The 22,761-nt window shown below is 28.8% G+C and overlaps 1 protein-coding gene and 3 long non-coding RNA genes across 4 annotated transcripts; 2 read left to right on the top strand and 2 right to left on the bottom strand.

Moving 5' to 3' along the window:
• The first annotated feature begins 1,001 nt into the window (after positions 1-1,001).
• On the top strand, positions 1,002-21,529 carry puc (puckered). Its single transcript, XM_035090722.1, has 5 exons — positions 1,002-1,134; positions 1,517-1,729; positions 8,027-8,860; positions 18,395-18,799; positions 20,844-21,529. The coding sequence occupies exons 1-5, from the start codon at positions 1,032-1,034 to the stop codon at positions 21,158-21,160; spliced, it is 1,872 nt and encodes a 623-aa protein (XP_034946613.1). The 5' UTR covers positions 1,002-1,031; the 3' UTR covers positions 21,161-21,529.
• LOC118071530 (uncharacterized) lies at positions 1,017-3,869 on the bottom strand. Its single transcript, XR_004690899.1, has 5 exons — positions 3,596-3,869; positions 2,438-2,782; positions 1,841-1,870; positions 1,237-1,743; positions 1,017-1,142 (listed from the first exon to the last, which is right to left on the bottom strand). It is a non-coding gene; the product is annotated as an uncharacterized lncRNA (long non-coding RNA).
• On the top strand, positions 5,724-6,497 carry LOC118071531 (uncharacterized). Its single transcript, XR_004690900.1, has 2 exons — positions 5,724-6,108; positions 6,220-6,497. It is a non-coding gene; the product is annotated as an uncharacterized lncRNA (long non-coding RNA).
• On the bottom strand, positions 12,601-14,391 carry LOC118071532 (uncharacterized). The gene is made up of 4 exons (XR_004690901.1): positions 14,151-14,391; positions 13,832-13,937; positions 13,460-13,618; positions 12,601-13,347 (listed from the first exon to the last, which is right to left on the bottom strand). It is a non-coding gene; the product is annotated as an uncharacterized lncRNA (long non-coding RNA).
• Positions 21,530-22,761: the final 1,232 nt, after the last annotated feature.

Here is a 22,761-nt window from a genome sequence, read left to right as displayed (position 1 = left end):
TAAAAGGGAATAAAGTATGAACATAACCTATTAATAGTACATTATTAATCAAAGGAGCAAAGTATGATATTTAACCTGTATTCTGAGCCGAAGGAGAGGGTGGCAAACACCTATATAAATATATTTTACTCTGTTTTCATAGCCAATATACTATTTTTTTATCATATTATCGTCCAGAATTAAAGTTCTGTCTGATTCGAGATTGGAAAAGTGACATTTCCTCACTCATTGTGAAAAACAAAATTCGTCTGCGCATGTATCCGTCTTATACGGGTTGAAATACGTCACTTTAGGACCTGAAAGAAGGGTGCAATAATTCTACTAAATTTTTTTTCTATTAATAATAATAAATTTTGTTAAAAATAAATTAATAAATTCACAATTAATTTTAAATTACTTTAATTAAGCTTTCTAATTACAATAATTTCCTTTGAAAATCAAGTGATTGATTAAAAAAAAAGAATTCTTCAATAAAATAATTTATTTGAAAATATAATTTAGGGAGAATTAATTATATTAGATGATTATCAGTGATTGACAACCAAAATCAATAGGTCATATGTCGTCAGGTTGCTTAGAACTAGAAGACAAAAGAAGCCAAACTTTATCAACACATAATTATTATTATTATCATCATTATTACCTTACATTATAAAAGCTTCTTTCAAGATTCATCCAATAATATTAAAAATAAATTATCAAACTTATAAATATTGCTCCAAGTAATTTTACATTCATTATCTCCACCAATTTATCTCGACACTAAACAGCACACTATAATTTTCATTGGAAAAAATTAAAAAAAAAAAAAAAACTTATCAAAGGGAAATTGTCCAATATGAAGACTAAACTCTAACAGTTTATAACTATTAATAAAAATAAATTTTAAAAAATAAGCATTTTTTATTTATATCTGTACTTTGTATTTTTGCAGACAGCATTAAGCCTTCAATGCCCTGACCTTCGTTTTCTCAGTTAATTTCCGAGTTCGTGACTCAGGATCGGCTTTTATTTCAACGCCAAATACAAAGATGAGTGCAAAGATATCACATGCTCGACGCACGGACGTTCAGTCTGCTGTGAACCACGCAAGATCAACGATTCTTTCACCAAAGCCATCAGCAGATATTTCTGGTCAGTATCTAAAATAATAATTAAACAATTATATCAAGTGCAATACCATGACAATTATTAATTTATATTTATTTCTAGTGACCTACTTAAATAATTAAATACCTTATAAACAATTAAACCAACAATCTTCATTAACAAAAGGTGCTTTTGAATTAGTCATTTCCTTTAAATAATTTTAAATCAGTTCTCGAATTTTAATTGTTTAGTAAATGATTCGATATGTTGTAACATAAATACTTGAACAATGATAAATCACGATCGTTTGTAATGACTCAGTTATTTTTTACATGATGATGAAATGAGTGCTCTATTTAATGTTTATTTTCTCTCCTTTTCTGATATTTTATCTAATTGTATTACTTTTTCTTTTTTCTTCTTTCAGTCATAACAGAAAATTGTGACAGTCCAAGTGAAGGCGTGAAAAAAGCTCGCAAACGACCATCAAGCTTTCAAATAAGTCTAGAAGCACCGCCAAAAAATTTCTTTACAACTGCTGCTACTGAAGATATTAAAGAACCAGTTATGCCTTCTTTGACACGAACATGCTCATCAACCCTTCCTAGGATCAAACGGTTGAATTTCCAACGGTTTAAAGGTAAATATAACCAGCTTTCGTTTTTATTTAGAGAAAAGAAAAGAAAAAAAAACGTTATGAATTGGAATAAAAGAAAAAAGGAAAATGCAAGTATTCGTTTTAAAGTGTTACCTTATTTTTAATCCTTCTGATTGTTGGATACTGTTACGAAAGGTTTTTTAATATAAATCAGGATATAATTTAATTTTCAAGGACATTATGAGATTTTTAATTAATTAAGATCAACTACTGTATAGAAAAAATTTTATAGTAATTTTTACTGGTCGATTTCTCGTAAAAATTACTAGCTAACAAAAATTACTAGAAGTTTTTGTTAGTAAAAATAGCTGAAAAAATTTAAAAGCCCTATTTTGATTGGTAAAAATTACTAGAAAAATCGTAAATATTCCTATTTTGGCAATTTTAACCAATCAGGACCTTTTTACTACTAATTATCCTAAAAATCATTCTAAAACTTTTTACCAATAAAAATAGGACTTTTAACTATTCTTTTTTTTTGCAATATTTACCAACTATAACAGTACTTTTTACGAAGTTATTCAACTATTTTCACCAAAAAAAAAACCTAGTAATTTTTAATTTTTTTTTCTAGTAACTTTTACTGGAAATTAACAAGTAAAAATTACTATAAAATATTCTCCATACAGGAGAATAAACATGAATTTTTTTCGAAGAAAATCTAAAAAAGATTAGCTAAAAATTATTTACCATCACTTATCCTAGTGTTATTCTAAATATATTCAAATTCGGGTAAATATTCCAATCGATACTATCCCACTGGCTAGATATTGAATATAAAGTTGATAGAATTTACTCTTGATGTTGCTTAATATTGAATAATAAATTGAATACATCAATGATAAGCATGCAGAACGCTTGGTTTGAAGAAGGTTAGGTGATTGAATAACACTAAATGTTGCTCAATGTGAGACAATAAACCTATGCAAGATTATGGTCACATTTGAATCGTATTGTAAGCAGTAAGAAATACTGTAAAAGGCTTTCCTTATGGATCATTGCTCCAAAAGTATTATGAATCATCTTGAAGAGTCCCTGAAAAGATTTGGAAATTGATTTATTTTGTTCAGATTTGAAACTTATGAAATAGTGAAGAGTTTTTTTTAGATATTGATGCTTTAGATAAGAATAAAATCGAAGTAAAAAAAGAATTTAGTACGAGAATAGCACAAACTTTTTGACTCTGATATGAACTCAATTTCTTGAAGCTATTTTAAATATAATCCATTTTTTTCGGTTTGTTAAGAGTGTTGTTTATTGAAGAAAGTTTTTTTACTGCAGTGTTTTGAAGCCATTATCAATTAATATTATTATTATGATAATAAAATAGAAAGAATTTCTATCAGAGTATTTCAGAAATGATTCATATATATTGAATCATTCTTAAAATCTAAGAAAATGATGTCATTTTAATAACTTTTATATCTTTAATCATCATTTTGTTCACGTTGCGTCACTTTATCATCCACCTAGGACCAACTATTTCGATATTTTATCAATTCTAAAACAAAATATTTCTGATAAATAATCATTAAACACCAGATATAACAACTCTAATTCCAAACTCAGTATTTATTTTTCTGGAAAAAAACTTTCAAAAATTTTTTATCTACTCTACAACTATTCTCAATGGTATATATTGTTCTTCAGTTAAGACCTCATACGTCTATCGTCGTGAAAAAACTTGATTTTAAAATGGATCTTTCTCTTGTAATAAATCGTTGAGAAGATCTCAAATTGTCTTGATGTCACAACATCACTGTTGATAGAATTGTATCAAAAATGGAAATTTATTTATCCTCATATCATCACTAACAGCAGAGCATCGTCAATCAAATCTATCATTACCTTTCAACTTATTGGCAGCTTCGACATTGCGGCATGCCATAATAACCCGGGCGCCTCTTTTGGCTAAGTCTCGAGCTGTTTCTTTCCCAATTCCTGATATGCACCCGGTCACTATCACTGTTTTTCCCTCCATCCTCTTCTGGCTTTTACACACGCCGGTAGTGAAGTAGACAAATAGATACAAAAGAATACCTAGACCAACTATTGCACCAATTACCAACGTCACCAGAGCGCAACACACATTCAGGATGGTAAGCTCTACGCCGAAGACCATCATGAACTGAAACATACCAGGAAAAAAATCATTCCTTTTTTTATATTTAATTTCTAAAATCTTGGAATCAGTCATATATCGGGGAGACTACGGTTTCCGTGGCGCCGCGATTTTTTTTTGCCTCGCAAAATTGTTGTAACTTGGTACAATGTACTTGCAGGGTGATTTTTTTTCATTAAACGGTGCGGCCGAAGGCCGCCACCGGAGAGAACCCTCTAATTCTGTAGTCCAAAATTATGCCCATGTATAAGCCCATATAAACCCAAAATTTAAAGTATCAATATCTCGAAAACTAAGTGAGATATGAAAAAATTTTATTCTTCATTTTCGTCTTATTTTGGACTGTTCTATCGAAATTCATTATCATTTCGTGGCGCCACGGAAACCGTAGTCGTGCCCATATATCATTTGCTTTAGATACAAAATTTAACCAACAATTTCTCCATCATACTCTTATCATCAATAGCAAAACATCTTCAATTAATATTTATTGTTATCTTGAAAAGGATTCAAATAGCTGTGTCATCACATGTTATTGACCTTCAAAAAAACATCAATTACAGATAGTTGATAGTTTTCTAACTAGATATTTTTCTAACTGTAGATATCTTTTCCATCTTCATGGTTCCTCTTTTATTTTTCTCTTCAGTAATCAGAAAAAAGGTTTAGGTATCCAACGATGCCTCAAAAAATCGAAATATTAATGAAGAAAGAAATGAAATTTAACAATTAATTACAAACTTTCCTCAATATTACATTACTTGAGGTTTCATTTCTGCTGATTCAGTACACATTTCCTTCACACATATCAATTTGATTAGAAAAATAGGTTTTTACAAAATACATCAAATTTTATATATATATCAACTTTTTCCTCTTTTCTTGACGTCATCATGTCACACTTTTATCATATTGTTTATCAGATCTGACGTTTTCCTAACATTCAATACGCACGTTTTGTTATCACGTATTCGTCAACAACACTTTAATCAATTTCAAGTCCCATCAGGTTCTTTTTTCAATCATCTATTCACTGAATTATATATAAAATTAACAAAAAATTATATAAATAATCGATGAGTTGCTCTTGAACTACGTCATCAGATAAACGGGAACTTTTCAGATTGATTTCATTTTTTTTTTTCTCACTATTTAAACTCAATAAATACAAAAAATATTCCATCCAATAAACAATTTACCTTGAAGAAATATAATTAATTAATTTATTCAATACTTCATTGGTAAATTATCATTTTTTCTCTCTTTTAATTTTTCTTTTAAGAAAAAAAAGTGAGGTTAATTAATTTATTCTTCATTACTATTTATTTATTTTTCGATATTATTTTTTTTTTGAATCATTGTATTATTTTTGGATACTTAAAAATATTATTTATTATTTTATTTCATCAATTCTTTCATACTTTCTAATTTTTAAAGGAAAAAAATATCTCCATTCAAAATTTCATAGGCCAAACATAACCATAATAATTTTATTTTCTTCCAAGATTCATGAACTCCAACGTCCTCGTATGGAATTCGTTATCTGAAAAAGAAATAATTTTCATCCCCACCATCATCCACCAACATATACACACATAATACTTGGCAAAAAGACGATAGCGTTCACAAGTTAGGATGACTCATCGGCCGCTTTGGGATTCTAGAAAACATGACTGTGTTAGTAAAACACCAAGAGGAAGTATATTGAACACACACACACATACACATACTTACGAACGTCAGTTTAAACACGAATATACTTAACAAATGTCGTAAACTCCACGTGATCACGTTTATAAAACCAACTCACACAGGTAAATGGTGTCTCCATCTGCGTCTAGTTGTTCTCCATCTTTACTTTTGCCTGAGCACACACAGTAAGAGACCCAATGAGCAATAGATGAAACTCAGTCACTGCTCGACAGTGGTAGAGAACGGTTTTCTGTTGATTAACAAATCAGTTACTTCACGTCCACGCGTAGATTTCCGGTTTTTTTTATTTTATCTTCTAAAGAAAAGAAAGGAAAAAAGGCGGGATAAAATTTTTGGCGGGAGTGTGATAATAATTTAAAAATAATACAAAAATGATGAAAATAAAATTTCGGAGTTTTGTCAGGTCTAAAAGACCTATTGGCATATTTTATTGATATCATTGATGAGGTAGTTGGAGCCTCAATTTATTGGAGTACCAGACCCAAAAGTCATATCACCAATTGGATAGCAGATATAACATAGTTGGGTAAGTTCAATTGATAAAAGTTTTGAGGTTAAAATAAATAAAGGATATTTTTCTTATTGGTATGGATTTTTCAACTGCTGTTAAAACATTGTAAATAATGAAATCCCAAAGATGGTTACGTGAATAAGTTGCTCGACAAGTATTGAAGAGAAAGAAGCAGGTGCTAGTACTACACCTGTCTGAAAACCCGAGCCAGTCGAATTCCTCGGCGTTTACTCATTCGAAACAACGAACCCGCGAGAAAAAAAATAAAAAGACGAAGATGATGTAGAAGAAGAAGAAGTTTTAAAGTATATATTGTGTAGCAGCTTTTGAAGCTGTGTAGTGACGTTCAATGTGGTTTTGTAAATGAGAGTGAAAACGAAAGAATAAAAAAAATCAACCCACAACTGCTGCTTCTATATGCCATACTTTATAACGACAGCCTCACCTTCTAATATTAGGGTCTGACTCATTCTGGGTCCTGGAATAATACACAGCGCTTATTCGTCATCAGCTACGATACGAGCTACTTCAATCAGTCGTTGTAATTTATTTACTTGTTGTTTAATAGAAATAACAAGAGTATCGCAATATTTAACTTATGATTAAATATCATGACAAGAAAAGTCAAGATAAAAAAAAATATATCTTGATTATCAGATTTTTAAATAATCAGTTTTTAATGTAATTTCGAGACTATTTATAAGTATTAGTAGTCATAAAATTTGATAAAATATCATTAGAAATATTTTATTTATTGTGATTAGAGTTGAAGTACTTTTGGTAGAGTTTGATGATGAATTTAAATTGTTATAAATTAGGCTAGAATTGTTGTAAATTTTATCAGGTTTTTATTGAGATATCCCTAGTTTTATTTTAAAACTAGAATTAAAAAAATTCCCTAGAAAAAATTACTAAAAAAATTATTTTATAGAGATATTTCTATCTTTGTTACTAGAAAAAAAATACTGAAAAAAATTATAATACACTAGATTTTGTCGAATAAAACCCTATTTTTTAATTTTAGACCCAACAAAAAAAACCATCATTCTTTTTGAAAATTGACCGGAATGTTTCTATTTTACTACATTTTTTAGGGATGTTACTTTTGTTACTTCTACAAAAAATTTCCCCTAGAAAAAAACATCAATAGAATTATTTTACATTAAATTTTGTTAGAATAGTTCTATTTTTTTTTTTTTTAAGTTTTACATAAAATAAAATGCATTAGAAAATTTCTATTCTATTCTACTAGACGGTCTAGGGATACTTCCAATTTTATTACTAAGTAAAATATTGAGTCTTCAGAAAAAGTCACTAAAATAACTATTTAGTACTAGATTTGATAAAAAAAAATTCTTTAAATTTTAAAGCAGTGGAAAATTTCCCCCAACATTTTTATTTCCCTAAGTTTTTTGAGGTTTTTTTGCATTTTTATTACAAAAAAAAATCTCTAGAAAAAATCACTAAAATAAGAATTTTACACTAGTTTCTCTCCAAATACTCTTATAATACAATAAACAAAAGACTTTTTTTTTTTTAAAATAAAAAATCACCAAATTAATTTCCTCGCATAATGATGAAAAAATATCATCTCTTAGTTATGATAACACTCATTGCCTTGAAATAGTTGGTTAACAATAGAGTAGATGAAGTCAATAATAATTTAAATTTGCTGTTTGACGTTGTATCACGTGAACAGTTCTCTTTTGTTGCAATTGTAAAGCCGATTATACAACACAATTAATTAAAGGAAATAGTCCACTCTTTAGATTTTATTAAATATACAATCAGTCAGCTTATATCAATCAAGGAAAATTTCCCTATAAAAATAAATACCTAATTAGGATAAAAAAGTCTAAAAATTCCCTATTTTTTTCATCACCCATCAACAACCTGAACATTCTTTTATTTACATATTTTTGTGTACTTTCAGTGTCGTCAGCACAAGCGGCCACGGCGTCTCGTCTGAATATATCTCGAGCAGACATCACACCGATGTCGACCCTGATTTGTTGTGAACCTGTCGCGGCGGCGCGGCCGCGTGACAATTTGAAGTTAGCATTAAACCGCAGTTTAAGTGAACCAGGCCCACCATCAGATCATCATCGATTTTTTATACCAACACCAACATCACCAACGTTATCATCAATTTCCACTAGCACCGAAAGTAGTGCCCAAGATACATCATCCACTAGTGCAAGTGGTGGTAGTACAAATTCAATAGATCTAGGTGATGATACATTGTCTGAATCATTTCATCATCATCTCCATCATATCCAGCATCTTCGTGGTGTCATTACCGGTGCTTTATCTTGTGGTTCTCCAAAACGAAGCAAACTGGAGACCACTAGTCTGCCTGCCAGTCCAAATTCTGAGACTTCCGGTCTCCAACGTCAACTTATTTTAAATCACTCACGGACTATTGACCCGGATCAATTGGCCCATCGCATTCGTCAGCAACCTGATAGCTTAGTCCTACTAGACTGCCGGCCTTTTATTGTTTACAATGTTAATCATATACGTGGCGCTATTAATGTCAATTGTTCTGATCGTTTTAATCGACGACGTCTTGCACTTGGAAAAGCTAAACTTGCTGATCTCGTTACCGCCAGGGAAGGAAAAGATATCTTGAAACGTAAAAACTACACGGAAGTTGTTCTTTATGATGATTGTACTACTGATCTAGAACACTTACCAACACAACATCCACTTTTTCTTGTTCTTACGGCACTTGTTGAAGATGATAAAGAGCCAGCTTTACTTCTTGGTAAGTTTTTTAAATTTTTAATTCTCTTCTCAAAATGACAATATTCAATGTCTTTAATACGTAAAAGAAATGCTATTAATCATAAAGTAAAATATGAAAATTACTTAGAATCATTTATAACTGCTGACATGAATGTCATTTAGAAATAGCAATGATGTTCAACATTCCCGTTTCACACTTCTTCTTCTTCTTCTTCCTATCCTTCTCCCACTTTTTGACTGTGGAAATTTACTCCATTTTACATCTTTCAAATAAATACTATTCTCTTTAAGTCATTTTTCCTTTCAAAAAACGCATCTTTTTATCTCGTTATTTATTTCTTAATCTAATCAGCGAATATAGATTAGATAATTATCATCAAATAGTTTATAAACATTAAATCCATGATAAACAATCATAAGAAACTTTAATTATTCTGTAAATGAAAAAAAGAAGAAAAAAATTAATATTAAAGTTAGGTTAGAAAAGATGCAAAAAAATTAATTTTTATATCAATGACACTAGATTGGGTGGTCCGGAACAGAAGCGTACGATGAAGGACATAAAGAAGGTGGGAGTGAATGTAAAGTGGGAGAGAATGATGGAGAAATAGAAGGCATATAGCAGTCAGAGAGTAGAGTGATGATCAAGTCAGTAGAGTTTGTAAAAGAGAGAGAGAGAATGAGAGAGATAAGAAGCAGAGGGGGGATATCTGGGGAGGGAAACTCTATTCATAGGAATGACTCATTGTTGAGATGACGACGTGAATAGCCCAGTTGAATTTGCGCACATACAATTTTTTTCTTTTTTTATATCATCATCATCATCATCGTTGATTCCTTATGTGTAATATCTATCATTAATTATTATTTTCCAATTTTTTAAAACATCAAATCCCAAGGGAGGTTTTTCTTTTGTTGTTGTTCATCATTAAATCATCACCATAACCTAATTCTTGTCAATTCAATTATCATTTCTAACTGTCAAATCAAAACAAATCTAATTTTATTGATGAGCAAAATATTTTATTCTACTACGCAGATATTAATATACAAGATAAACTTACGATTAGTTATATACTAATGTAAGTTACGTAATAAGTTTAATCGTCTAGATTGGTATTTTTCAATGCAATCTTCAAAGTAATGTTGAACAGTTGGCAAGCATTGTCAAGAATCATTTAAGGTTTGGATTTAGGGATTTAGTTATGTCTGGCAGTGTCGCCAGAATATATGAGTCACTTCTAAAAATTGAAAAGCTTGTCTGGGACACACATTTTTGTCTGTTTCTACCTGATAGTTTTGGTGAAATTCTAGGATAAGTGCATTGATTGTAATTCACTTTTTGCTTATTCATCATTCAGACACTTTTAAAAGCCATAAATCATTGATGTTTTTCCTGATAATCTAACCACCTGTTTACTTGATAACAGGAAATAATGTAAAATGACTCATCTAATCCCTCCCTCATCCCCATCAATAATCATTAGCACATTTTGGTAAATTGCTTGGCAATTTTTTTAGGTTAAAATTCCTTTTAAATGACTCACTTCTGTTTGGAGAGTAAAATAATGGTGGAATTTGGTTTAAATAAAAAAAATTGGTGTCGTATCTTCTTGGAGTGGATTTTAATCCAACATGTTGATGATAGTTGAGTTTTTATTGGTAATAAAAAAGAGTTAGGAGAGAGTAAAAAAAATGGATGACGTTAACGAGGCCAAATAAATGTATCATAGGGACTGTCTTGATCGTTCTGCACTGTTAACACCATAAGTCTTCTCTTCAACGCGTGCCACAGCCTACTTATAACAATCCAAAGGTCGACTGCGTTTAATTCATGCAAATGATATTACGTCCGCCCGCTTGATACTTCATAGACATCGAAGACCTATTCATTCAAGTTATTCTCATACCATTCATTACTTTCACTATGAAAATTATTATACATGCAATCAATTTCTTTGTTTTGGATTTATTATTCTTGCTTTTTCGTCATCTTTTAACTTTCTAACCTTTTTGGAGTCTATTTCGTCACTGATTTTTCTTTTTTCGAGTCAAGAAGACTTGTTAAACTCTAACACATTATAAATAGTTTCTAATTCATTTTTTTAAAGGTCAATGTTAAGCTACACTTCAATACTTTCATTGTTTCAGCCTTTGTTGGTTACATTTTTTATGAATTGGTTTTATTTGAGGTTATTTTGTAACAATTGTTTATTGAGTTTAACCAAAACTTAGGTTAGAATAATTGATTTAGTTGAATAAAAACTATTATTTTTTTTAATATAATTTTATAATCTAAATACACTGTTTATAAAGTTGTAGAAATTTTAATTACTTTGGTTAGAAAATACTCCAATTCATTTGGGTCATTCGGTTCATTCTTTAACCTCACTATAAACTCATTTTTATACACTTATTATTGTCCAACTGAATACTTAGATTATTTAAAAAAATAACTTTAATTCTTCTAAATTATAACCTTCTATTAAAAAAGATTATTTATACTTTAAAATTCATTTTTAAACAGTGATAAAATAACATCTAATGAATTTGTTGACAGTTTTAATAAAATCCAATATGGCGGACACAATATGGCGATTGTTGAGATTTTTTCAAACAACCATTTAGTGCAAAAAATTTAAAAAATTTGAAATTTATTATTTATTGAAGAAAGAATTTTAAAAAATTACTATATTATAATCGACATATTAAATTTATAAAAATTGTCAACAAATTTATTTGAGGTTATTTTATCATTGTTTAAAAATAAACTTTAAAATATAAAAAAACGTTTCGGATAAAAGGTTATAATTTAAGGTTAAGTTTTTTTCTCAGTAAATTAAATTTTTTAATAATATTATAAAAAAAACTTCATCATTGTTAGAAAAATTTGATTAAAATTAATTATCAGAGAAAAAAAGGACATTTTGAATTTATCTTTCATTATAATCAACAGCCCGTTGCAATAAAACTTCTTCAAAGTATAGTTTATGCATAACAAAGTATCTAATGATGTCATAATGATCGTTTACATAACAAAAACTTTTATAATCTGATATTAAAGAAACATTTAATGATTAAATGGAAAAGGTGTTTCACCTACCAGCATATAAACAGTGTACACAACAAAGGATAAAATTCAATAGTTTTTCTAGAAAGTGAATCACAAGTTTGTTTAATTAATTTTCTTAGACATATTAGTCACCATGGAAGATCGTGATCAGAAAATGAAATCTATCCTAGTACGTTCTATTATATTATTAAAAAAAAAATGTCATCTCCCCTTTTGAAAATAAATGGAAAAGCTTTTTTCTGTCAGACCTTCTTGAACTATTATGTATATGCAGACCACATCTGGATTGCTTGTCGATTACGATTATTATATGAGTCACCAGTTTGGTTTAAAGTGTATCAATGACTAACGCATGTCCCCTTTGATTCCAAAAGAGCGTAGGAAAAGTTTTAGGGATGAAACTCCCCGTCCCTTATTTCAATTCAAGAGCTTATTCACTCATCCAACATGTGTATGACGTGTTCTATGATGGTAAATATTCATATCACAACAAAGAAATAATTACTAACCTTTACTGCTCAAATATCTCGGCATCTTTCGTTCATATACGAGTATGCTTGAAGCAAGAATGAGGTTAGAAAACTGTCAAAGCTTTATCAAGGCATTGATAAGAATGAGGTTGTAAATATTGACTAATTTTCAGTGAATTTTTACTAATTGAAACATTTCCAAGTATACCAATGGAAGTGAGTTGGATTTTACTGGTTGAAGCAGTGGAATGATTGTCAGATGTACTGATTGAACTGGTGAGCAATCAAATTCATCAGATGAGCTAATGGAAGTTTTCATCAATTTATTCATATTTATTGAATTGTTCTAAAAGTGGAAGCAGTTGGAGATTTGAGTAAACATATTATGAAGAGACATTCAGTCAAGTATTCATACTTATTGGACTGATATCAAGACCTGGTCACCAGTTTTTGAACAAAAAAGTATCTATTCTATTGAGTAAGTGAGAACAATTGATGAATCATAAACTATTGAGTTAATTAGACACTTGGAATATTGACACAAGTCAAGATGAAACGATGCTTTTTGGTTTTATTTTCATTTTAAAAATATATTGACTTGTTTCACTTGATGCTCACTGTGTGCTAGATGATGATAAATAAACAAAATATCGACATGAGTGACATCGTGAGTTTCTAAAATAATCCTTCATCATTTTTGCTGATTCAATCAGTCAACAGATCCGAAATAACTCATTTTCCAGTCAAATTATAACTCACTGAATAAATGAATGCCATTTTTATCTATCCATTTTCCAAGAGTATCAATGTATTGGAAGGCAGACTTAATATAAAACATTTCTTCTTATTTTAATCATTCTTTACCAATTTTTTTCGTCGAGTTATTCATTAAATATTGTTGCAAACTGATTTTCTAAATCACCAAGCTTCCTAGTTGAACCTAAAAACTGTTGCTCCAACGTCCTGGAAAGTTTTGACATAAGCAAGGACACATAAGTGAATGTAAAATAAAATAAACCATGCTAGGAGACTTAAAGACACTCCTAGAAGCTAATAAAACAGAAGCAACAAATACCTTCACTCACTTTCTCCCTGACTCATTGCCAATCTCTTTTACGATTCACTTGCTTCCTCAGTAGATCCATAACTCAACTATTAATTCCCTAATGATCATAAAAAAATTTCTTTTCAATTTTTCTTCATTATTTTCTGCTTCTTTTCTTACTAATTAAACCTGAAAATAACGTTGAAGAAATTCAATAGTAAAATTTGATAGCACAAGATAATAAAGAATGTCAACAAAAAATAATTTAAAAATCATTTCACGATCGATGCCTTTCACGATTGTCAGCGAAAGCTGGAGAATCGGAGCGGAACGTGTAGTAATTGTGTTCTTAAGTAGTATAAAATAATGTAGGCAAGGTGTGGTAGATTTAATAATAAATACCTGTTCCAAGTTCTTCTATAAAAACAAGTTAAGCAAGAGTTGGTGATAATTATGCTGTACAGAGCAGTAAAGCTAGATATTCTAGGCTTCTACAAATATCAATCAACTGAAAAAAAAGAAGAATTTTCTCTTGGTTAATTTGAAGTTTCTTCATTGATGAATGAATTTTATCAACAAAACTTGAAAATATCAGCTTTCTATAAGTTAATAGAATGAATGTTGTTGAATATATTAAACCTATCAATGAAGTTTGTTGATAGAATTGGAGAAATCAATGTTAAAAGTATTTCAATATGTATACTTAAGTTGATATACTAACTTGTATCGTTAATTATTTCCTTATCTATTTGATCTATCTATGCTATGAACTAAAGTTAAAACTGGCTTTTGATTTTTAATGTTGCCTGGACAACATTCCTCAAGGCGCAGTCATTCGTCGACGCCATCGGCCTTGCCGACGTCCTCAAGTCTATACTCAATTGCCTTCAACTTTCTGTTCCTTTGTCGTTTATTAACCTTTTCATTTTTCATCAGAATATGGTAATTTATATTCACTAAATCCTGTTTAATATTCCTGAAATAAAATTTAAGTGATTTATTTCATGTTATTTGTTGTTATTTATAGGTTAGTTTTTGTTGTTGGTTTATATTTTTGGATATAACTTGGATAATTATTAGGAAATTTTCATAATACTCTCCTGAGAAGATGACTCATTCGGCATTCTCTGCGTGAGTCCATTGCTATTCGTGGTAACACCCACCACGTGCGTAACATAAGGGTGGAAATGTCTAACCTTGGATAAATACATTTAGTAGAAGCTTTTATTTGGAATTTATTTTTGACATTGTCATGGAAACTTTTTCTTTTATCTTTGATAAAATTAAATTTAACTAATAGAATACATTTAAAATATTTAATAACACCAGAAAATTGTTTTAAATAATTACATTTTTTTTTTATTGGTTATGATTGTCATCTTGCTTTGAGTTGGAGCAAAAATTGATGCAATGATTAGGAGTTAATTTAATTATATTCATCTATTGTGTGCAATAATAAACAAAAAGTATAGAAAAATTTCTATTATTTAATTATTAATCATCTTTTATTTAATTTTGAATGATTTATTGCATAGGTTAGGTTAGCAAAAAAAATTACTTGAATAAATAAAATAAAATAAAAAAATGAACTGCATCAATTTTCAATAGAAAAGTAGCAATGCAAGACATTATTTGATGATGATGAGAACCTATTGTGAGTACAATTAAACGTCTACAAAGCACGACACAATTCGTCATCCACCATGATGACGATGATGGAAGAATAAAGTATGGAGGGTGTTTTTGGATGATGAGGGGGAAAATAACAAAAAAAAGGGTATGAGTCAATGCTATTATTTACAATGATGTTTAAACCCTAGTGAACTCTAGTATGAGAAAATGATTAGTAACAAAGTATGATAACAAACTATTGTACGATATTTAAAACATAAAATATCAAAATTATCAAATCAATTTCTGGTGATGATTCATACTTCAAATCTATTTTATTATTGTTTTAATTTTAAATCACTAATTAACATGAATTTATCAACACTTAAATACTTTTAATGAACTACTTTGTAGGTCATAAAATTATAACATTTAATCATCAACAAAATTCAATTTAATTATTACTGTGATTCATTCCTTGTCCTAAGGAGGTTTCATTACTTTAGTGTTGATGATATTGTTAGTATTGGATCACAATATTGATTGTTCACAACTTCATTGTTAAGTAATTAATTCGATTATAATCGATATATCAATTTTTTTTTGACACTCATGTCTTGAAGCCAATATTCATTCAATAACCTCAATATTTTTCTCCATCTTAACTTTTTCTTCATTCAAGCTTCTCAATGTTTGATTGATTCAGCACATTTTGGGTGACGATTATAACCTCTTTTTTGTAGTAATTTATTAATTAAAATCTATCATGACGAGTATTTAATTGATGGTCAGTTCTAACCTATTGTAACCAAATTAAACTGTTTTTTATATAAATAATATTAATAATTTTAGAAAAAATGGTTAAGGATGGCTTTATTTAGGAATAAATACGAGACAATTAACCAGAATAATTTGAAGACTTTATTAATATATTTCCAATGTAATTCTTGCAGCAAAGCTGCTCTAATTTGTTGGTCATAAATAAAAAAAGGTTAAGTACCCAATACTTGGATAATCTTGATTATTAGTAAAAAACGTAGCATATTAAAAACACGACAATTAATTCGTGTGTAGGATATATTTTTAAAGAATTTAAACATTAGATACTTTACCTTAAATAATAATTAAAGATTCAAATGATTTATTATAACCTAAAATTGAAAAATCACAATTTTTAAGTATTAGGTATAATTAATAGCATAATCTCTTTACCAATTATTACGATATAATCCATACATCTGATAATTCAATAGAATCCAATTAATTACATCATTTATTATCTCTTTTATATGAATATTGTACTGAATGACCCATCGACGTGAGCAATAACCTTGCTCCAGGCAAAGACCACGTCTGAAAATATTAAACATGCGTCATTAGCGGATTTGTGATGATAAATTCTAAAGAAATTGATGCAAACTTACTTATGGATGATTGTCAGGTCATTATAATAACCAGAAAAGTCCTTGAATTGATGAATATAATCCTCATTTTTTCTTCTTCTTAATCCATTACTCATGGATGAAGGAATTCCCATTGGCCGAATAGGTTGAATCATTTTCTATTGTCTCTTGTTGATCCATTTTTGGACATTTTTCTCTGCGTCATACCTTAGTCATATCTGATAAAGTCTTTTACTGTTTTACTCACCTGTTGGATTATTGAAAAGAAATACTTAAGACCTTAAATGAATTTTTTAATGATTATATCATAAATATACTGATTTTATTTACCTTTAAATACCATTCTTAATTAGTTTTATATCAAAAAAAAAACATACACTATGAATTGTTACCAATAAAAATTAATTTTTTCCAATTAAAGTCACATAATTATTGATAATACAAAAAAATAACCTCAACAATGTCATTATTTTTTTTTTTCATCTTTTAAGTAAAATTATTAATAAAAAATGTTCTTTTAATGTTAAAAAATGTAAGAAATATCAATTTTATCACTCAGAACGTGTAAAACATCAGTCAAAATTCATAAAACATCACACGTGTTGGTATGTCAGTACTAAAAAGATACTCAGCATTAAATTGGTTGTTAAAAAAAAAAGAAACAAATGTAAACAAAACAACATTCAATTAAATATTTTAATTCCTTAATCCACGTACGGTAAAGATTGTCATTCTAATATAGAACGTCATTTGTAGACTTCCGTGGCAAGGTCGCGTAGTTGCGTGTCTCGTCTTTCAATAAAATGCGAAAAATAAGTCCAGTATGAAAACTAAGTGTGAGAGAGAATGGCAAAAGTGAAAGAAGGATAAAGTATGGCGTTCGAAAGACGCGCGAAGTCTCTCGGAAGTTCTCGGTAGAAGCTTCGGACCTTCAACCAATCACAAATCGTGTTGGTGAGTCATCGAATTCGGGGTCTCGTGTGAACTCAGTTCGTTTTTCTTAGCATTGGCATGCTTCAGTGTTCAGTTAAACTTCAAGTGTGTTAGATCACAACTAGTTTTTCAAGTTATAAAGATTAATTTTATATTTAAATAAATTAATATATCATTTTATAAATAAATTTTAAACATAACCAAGTTTATTTCTCAACATTATTTACAGAATTTTTTTATAACCTAAAATTATTTATTATTTATTGATTTTGTGTGTCTTCTAAATAACTTTCTCATATATGACAATAAAATTGTGTGATATTTGATTTAATTGTCTTAAATAAATTCATTTCAACACATATTTATTCAAAATGAGACTCAGAAAAGGAGCTCCTTGTCTTGTATTGAGACTTGGACCAGTGGAGAATCTTGATCATTGGGGTATGTTTAATAAAATCCAATTATAACATAAATATATAATTATTAATTGAAATTAAAATTTGATTAATTATTAATAAATAAATTACTCAGAGTAGAGGATAAACATTTGTGATGTCATCAATGCCTTTACAAGAATCGATGACACACGAATGAGTTGTTAAATATAATAGAAATGATATAAATAATGTTTATTACCATGAAAAATAGCTTATATTTGATATAAAAAATGTTGAACAAAAAAAGGTGATTGATAAACAAACGTCAAATGTATGAGAAATAATATAATATAAGAGAAGGTCGTTGGTGGTTAGAATGATGGATGAAGAGCGAGAGGAAAAGAAAGAGACGTAGTGTGTGAGTCATCACGAGAAAGCTCAGACCTAGAGTCAGGGCCCGGGACCACAGGTCAAGAGACACTTTTAGTCTACATTTTGTTCCTCTTTCCTTAATTTCATCAATTTCACATCATTTATCATTTGCTTATTCACACTTGATTTATTACAAAATAATCGAAGATGTATTTCTTTATCATATTAATAATAATGAATTACTTATTGATGATGTTTGATGCTTTCAGGAGGACACAAAGAATTTCAAAGGCGGCACCGAGATCTTTGTGAGGATACATTACTTCCAAGTGGTAATTCTGAGTCAACAACCTCTGGACTTAATTCTCCAAGTGGATGTATGAGTCCTGGACCAGGATGTCCAGTTATGCATATGGGACCTCCAACACCACAACCAGCTGATATTGATAATCATCCAGCATCAAAGGTTTTACCTTTTCTCTATCTCGGTAATGGTAGAGATGCTGCTGATCTTCAATTACTTCAAGCACTTGGTGCCACTAGAGTACTCAATGTCACATCACAGTTACCTGGTTATCACGAATCAAGAGGAATCACTTACAGACAAATACCTGCCACAGATTCTGGTCATCAGAATCTTAAACAATACTTTGAAGAAGCTTTCGATTTTATTGGTTAGTATATCAATATCTTATTTAATTAATCTCTTTCTATTTTGTTGCTATTGATTAGTTAATTTTCTGATCTTCATCAAAACAATCTAGAAGTTGATATAGTTTTTTTAAATTGTCACAAATCACCTTTGTTCATGCCTGGATATTTGATAAAATATTAACATTTATTTCCTTAGTCAATTATAAAATAGTAATATTTATTCAGCATTTTCAATTCGCATTTTAATACTAAAAGAGTGGTTGTGTAATCACTAGAATAGTTTTGTTTTAAATAGTAATACTATACACTTGCTTATAAGCATCTGGTATGCTTGGTATGAGTCACAGCAATAACACTGGGGAAATATAAAAAGCTTATATACAGCAGACAGTCTGTCCCTCTGAATCATTTTCGTCGATTTTCCATGCTTTTTCGAAAGATTTTACCTTGTTTCCTAGAAGTGAAATCCTAATTTTTCAACTTTAGGAAGTCTTTTCTCAGGATTCATCATAAAAATACAATAAAATCAACTGATCAACACAAAGAGACTTCCAGCTGTTTTCTTTTTTTTTTTTTAACAAAAAATAATAAAATTTAAAGCATTACCAATTGATGATGATGATGATTATTATTAGAAAACCGTTATATTTTTGATAAAGTTCATTAAACTCTAGTGACATAATTTTTATTTTGCTGATGGTCTAGTCTAAATGAGTTTGAATTTAAATATTTTCATAATTGAGAGCATATCTAATGGTCTGGGACTATTTTAATGATGTGAAATAGCTGGAAATTCAGGTCTTTGTATTCCAAAACAAACGTGGTAAATAGAATATTATAAAAATAGAACAAGATAACGGACAATTATGTGTGATGCTTAGCAGTTGGGTATAACGGAAACGAGACATAATCAGCCGTATCCGGTGGACCATTGACTGCACAAGACGAAAGGCTTCCATTCATAAAACTATGACTCACAGTGCAGCTGAACGAGGGGTTCTTTCTCATGTGCGCCCTTCCTTTATTTCTATTTTATTTTGTGTTCTTTTTCCAACACGTTAATACACCCTATGAGTAAAAGAGATACAATGAAGGAAGAAAGAAAGAAAAAAAAAAAAAGTAAGGGAGTTCCTCAAATGTGCAACTGGTGGAATCCAACCGTTTACACACAACACTCTATTTATCTTACACTGTTGATAAAACTTACATTTTACGTCATAATGCAAACGAGAATTAGACCGGAAAATAACGATGATCATTCATGACTATGAACAATAGGATATGGATCATTTACATGAGGATGTGCTTTTATAATTTTACCTTTTTTTTTTTATTTTTCTTTTTTAATTCAGTTAATGATGAATGACAAAAGAATGTTAAAAGTTGATGGAATTTTTTTTCAACTTAACCTATTGTTTTTACTATTTATTGCTTGTGACTCAACAATCAGGGTATCAGTAGAGTCTATTAATATCATAAAATTGATAAAAAATTATTTTATTAATCAACAAAAAGACTTTTAAAAAAAAATGTTTATTAAAAAAAGACGCTAACCTATGACTTTTTGTAATTTTCCAAATTAATTTAAATTTTATGAACAAATATTATCGTTCTTGTCATTTATACTTGGCACACTATTTTATACAGTCTATAAGGTTGTTGTTTTTTTTTGGTACGATTAATAAAAGCATTAAAAAATATTTAATTCAAAAAGACGCTAACCTATGAATCAGTCATTTTTTGATAAATCATTTAAAGATAACCAAAAAATTATCTTGTGTTTTAGATAAAATTATTTCTGTTTAATTTATTAAATATATTCTAAAGTATTAAAAGGAAAAAGGAATGAATTTATGCAAGGTCTTTAAACAATTTTAAGATAAACAATAAATACTCGAGAATTTTGTAATCATATACATAGGATCCGGGCATGACTCACTGGTGATACGATAGCTTCCCCAGTTATAAAGTTACTTAACCGCTTATTTAAACACCATTATTTCTTATTATTTATTTCTTTACCACAAAGAAAACAGAAAATAATTAATTTAATTGTTTTTACAGAAGAAGCAAGGAAAGCTGGAAGCAGTGTATTGGTTCATTGTCAAGCTGGAGTATCAAGAAGCGCCACAATAGCAATAGCTTATATAATGCGACACAAGGGGTTGTCGATGGTGGATGCTTACAAACTTGTCAAGAATGCACGTCCAATAATTAGTCCGAATTTAAACTTTATGGGTCAATTGTTGGAATTGGAGCAAGGTTTAAAGGCAGCTAGCAATGAAGTTGAGTCACAAGAGGAACCGAAAAATTGCCATACATGTCTGTGGAGTCATCCGCAACAGAACAATGAAGAAGTCACGTCTGGGTGTAGTGTCTAAAGAAAAAAAAGCCGTTCATTTTGAATGCATGTAAATATTAATTTATCACGAAAAAAAAAGAAACGATAAATATTGATTTAAAAATCATCACCAATGCAAATAGTACATATCTAAGGTGTCTTTAATGAAAAATTTTAAAAAAAATCTCTCGTTATACTCGATATGTGCCTTTGTCAGTGAACCTCGCAATATATAAAAAGGCTGATGCATAAAATCTTGTATAAATTAATCATAAATTAAGACTGCGAGGTTTAGACGAGGATCAATCGAATGCACAAGACTATAAAAATATATAATGAATAAATGAGAGTTTTTAAGAAACGTTGTACTTAGGTAATTTGTTTTTAAAAGATAAAAGATAAAAAAAAATGAATAATTTAAAATATGCGACTTGAATTTAATTTTAACGATTTATAAGTTTAATATAGTGTTGTTGGATGGAAAAAACAAAACAAATAATTTGATTTTATTCATTTTGCAAATAAAAGTTGCATTTTAAATGATTATTGTCATCAAAGCCAATTGATCAACTGATTAATTTAATTAAACTTAACAACGAATAATAATAATGAGTTAACAAATAAAATGCAAAACGAGCGATTGATGTACCTAAAGAAAAAAGAAAAAAAAAAGAAAACATGACTGGTGGTAATTAAGTAAAATGTTTCGTACATTTTCTCAGTTAATTTAAAATTATTTTCAATGTCTCATGGTGGTTTATATAACATTATTTAACACGAAGAATCATTTATTAATGAAACTATTAAGTACTAGAATTTTAGTATCTAAGCTCTTCCCTCTTTAGCATTTAAGGATCTCATTTATGATCCAAAATCATCGTGATCTAGTCGTTTGTTGGGAATAGTTGTGAATGTACATACGCTGTTTACTTTTATTTTTGAGTAATGTTTAATTATAACAAAAAACTATCATGATTATTTTTTTTTTTTGATCATATTAAGACGATTTTTCATGTTATATCAATTATTAAAAGATCAATAATGAAATAATTGTATAGTACATTTTATTTAAAAATAATTTTTATTAGTTCAATTATTAATGACACTTTTAATTTACTTTTATTATTCAACATGAAAAATCAGTTTGAATTCAGTATTTTAACTTGGGGTAGCTTTGATTGAAGAAATTAAATAAACGTACCAAAAAAGTAAGTAAATTAAGAGTTTAAAAGGAAAAAAAAAAAGATAATAAGGTTTGTTCGAATATAAATAAAATAAATAATAGTGTGTGAAAATTATTAGTATAATTATTTGATGAGTTAATGAAAGGTGTTTCTAAGAAACAAAATATTTGTAGTAATTTGTAAGACCAAATTTTTTTTTTTTTCTCGTATTCTATAATCAATATTTATATATCAAAATAAAGAAAAATGTGGCCTACATAAAGAAAAGAAGAAAAAATAATAAGAAACATAAACTTAAGCGAAATATATACAGTTCCTCAGTGAATTACTGACAATAATTACATTAATAAGATGAAATAATCAATAAAAAAAAAACTAAATAAATAAATACATTTATTTTATGAAAAACAAACATTAAGAAATCAATATATCCGAATACTTATTACATATCAAAGTA

The sequence above is a fragment of the Chelonus insularis genome, unplaced genomic scaffold, assembly GCF_013357705.1.
Source record: "Chelonus insularis isolate UGA/USDA-ARS -01 unplaced genomic scaffold, ASM1335770v1 contig_85_pilon, whole genome shotgun sequence".
Classification (NCBI taxonomy): domain Eukaryota; kingdom Metazoa; phylum Arthropoda; class Insecta; order Hymenoptera; family Braconidae; genus Chelonus; species Chelonus insularis.
Note: the sequence above shows the minus strand (reverse complement) of the source record. Positions and strands in the feature narration are given on the sequence as shown.